At 50.0% G+C, this 2833-nt stretch overlaps 1 protein-coding gene across 1 annotated transcript in view; it reads left to right on the forward strand.

Annotated features, from left to right (window-relative positions):
- LOC110391301 (T-cell surface glycoprotein CD8 alpha chain-like) overlaps nt 1-2833 on the forward strand; it is a gene marked incomplete at its 5' end in the record, with an annotated part of 8926 nt that continues 6093 nt past the window's right edge. Inside the window, 3 exons of the mRNA XM_021383123.1 lie at nt 1-178; nt 785-880; nt 1610-1726. Coding sequence (XP_021238798.1) covers nt 1-178; nt 785-880; nt 1610-1726 — 391 coding nt within the window. The remainder of the gene's footprint in view (nt 179-784; nt 881-1609; nt 1727-2833) is intronic.

The raw sequence follows: 2833 nt of genomic DNA on the forward strand, positions 1-2833 counted from the left end.
GGGAACACTTTCCATGGGAATGAGAGAACGTCCTTACGATTTGAGGGGTCAAAACAAGGCAACGCCTGCAGGCTGGTGGTGAAGAACTTCAGTACACAGGATGAGGGGACCTATTTCTGCATCACCAGCATCAACAACATGTTGCACTTCAGCTCTGGACAACCCGCCTTCTTACCAGGTCAGCAACACCTTCACCCACCTCACTTACACCCACCACCCCTGCCCGTGTCATTTCTATCCATCCCATCGCCCACACTCCCCATCTCCCTGCTTCTTTGCACAACGCGTCTCATCACACACGCACTGCTCCTCCTCATACAGGCTCCCTGCCCACCAGCTCCGATCGTGCTACCGGCCCTGCCCAAACACAGAGGTGGTCGCGCAGCCCAGCGGCACCTCCCCATCCCATCAGCGCCTCTGAGGGAGTAGAGTAACAAAGTCCGCTGCCACCCCCTCCTTCCTCAACTCACATTAATCAGCAATGTCCTGACAAATGCTTACAGCACCTCAAAAAGAAACTGCCAGGTGAGGTGGAGGTTGGACTGAGGAAAGAAAAGATCCCCAGGTCCCTCAAAACATCATTCCTAATAAAAAGGAATCTCTGAGCGTGCTGCTAAGGAATTAGGAACCCTGAGCCTTCTATTGCCATGGTTGGGCAGTGTTTCACTGTATCACCTTTCAAAATGGGCCCTACAAAGATCCTCCTGTGTTGGCTGATTCCTTGGAGGGGTGGCAGTAGGAGGTTTTATTCTATTTTGCTGCGTTCATCCATTTCTCATTCCAGTCACTACAACAAAAGCAGCATCCACCACACCCACTGCCACCAGCCACAGCAGCCAGCTCACCAGCAAGGACATCTCCCGGCACAGCCCGCATCCAGGTAACGCAGCCGCGGGGAGGCAGGGGCTCTGCCTGCACTGCTGCTTTGCTCTCAACAGCCTGAATTAAGGCCTGTGCTGACTGATGTGGGGAAAGAGGAAGGCTCTGAATCTGTATCAGAGAGCGGCCCATGAAGGGGGGGAAACTAATCCATTTTGTAACGGGTTGACCAGGAAAGAGGTGCAGTGACCTTCCACAGAGATATTTGACTTCTCTGAGTGAGGCACTAAAGGACGTGGGACATTAATGGGACTGAGAAGGACAGGATGATGGTTGGCCTTGGAGATCTTGAAGGGCTTTTCCAAACCAAATGATTTCATGATCCCATTATCCAAGCTTTCATCCCACTTGCGGTGACCTACAGGTCACAAGCATGCCAAATGATGGCTCACACCAAAACAAGGGATTGCATTTTCAGATAACACTGCTTTTAGCCTCAGCAGGGGATACAAGAAGTCTTCTGGCTACATGTCCTCCCTCAGCTTCCCAGCACAATGCAGACAGCCGCAGCCCACGGCTGGGAATGTCACCTGCAGACATGCCTGGTCCCTACCTCTCTCTCTGTGCCCTAAGAAAGCCCTCTCCTCACCTACACCTACCACCAGCCTCGCTTATAGCCACACGGCTCCCTTTGCTGCAGCACCTCCTGATTACACTGCCACAGCTGGCCGTAACCCCAGCTGGGAGCTGGGCCTTTCCTCTTTCTCCTCTCTCTCCTTTCTTCCTGCAGGAACAAGCAAGGAGAACACACTGAATTCCATTTGTGAAGTTTTCCTCTGGGTTCGAGTGGCTGGCACCTGCCTCCTGCTCCTCACTGCCATAACCATCACCATCGCGCTCTGCCAAAGTAAGTAGCACCCTGATGAGTTAGAACGGACAGTCTAAGGGGTTAACTATTGCACGGGGCTAGGGTAAGTACAAGATAAGAAAAGGAACTCGGCAAAACTCCATTATCAGCAGGGACCAGTACCAGGAACTGCCGGAAGCCGGAGTGCCTCTGCAAAACAGCAGTGGGGTGAATGGAACAGGGCGAGGAAGATGTCAAGCCTTCATCCAATGACCACCAGGAGGAACTACAACCCATGTGCCAGGGGGAGGGGCACTATGCAAAGGAATTCCCAGAGAATGCAAATGAATTCCCAGAGAATAATGAATATGTAGATAGATCCCGGGAAACATGCTGAATATGTATAAGCTTGGCTTTTAAATGCGTGGTGTTTTTCCTTACAGATGTGCAAGCTAGGAGGAAATATCTCCTTGCACCATGCACATGCACAGAGCTGAATAAAACGTTCCTGCTTTGTAATCTCACTCAGGTTACTGAGTCTGATTCCGCAAGAAACTGACACCCTGCAGAGCTTCCTGCAGCCTCACACCAAAGAGCACAGCCCACTCCTCCAGGGGAATGGGCTCTCTGCCTATGGCCCTCACGCACCCATTACGTATACAGGACACAGGGAATGCAGAAGGACCGCTGTTAAGATCATTTTCCAGACCTTCCTCATCTCTAGATTTAGCTTGAAAAATATTTATCACATACTACACTGTGAGACAATAATTGAAAACACAGAAACCTGATTCTGCCAGACTACATTGTCTCTACCATCCTGAAATCTGTATATCAGTGTTGGAAGTACCAGAACCCAAAGCACTGTGGAATAACAGGAGAAACATGCTTAACTGTGAGCTTTGCAGATAGAAATGCCAGGACTTCCAGCAGCAGCTGGAGCTACAGCCAAGCTACCTCCTTAATTACACACATTCAGAGGCTGCTATGCTGAAAGCAGTGAGAATAAACTTCTGGGAAGGAAAAAGTCTTTGGAACAATTTCATGTGTGAAATCTTTCATTTCCCCAAGAAAACAGGCAGTGCAAAGTGACAGCATTTCTCTTTTCCCCCCTCCAACCAAAACAAAGTTTGTGATTTGAGAGTCAATTCTGAAACTTTCAGTCAA

The sequence above is a fragment of the Numida meleagris genome, unplaced genomic scaffold (genome assembly GCF_002078875.1).
Source record: "Numida meleagris isolate 19003 breed g44 Domestic line unplaced genomic scaffold, NumMel1.0 unplaced_Scaffold345, whole genome shotgun sequence".
NCBI classification, from domain to species: Eukaryota; Metazoa; Chordata; class Aves; order Galliformes; family Numididae; genus Numida; species Numida meleagris.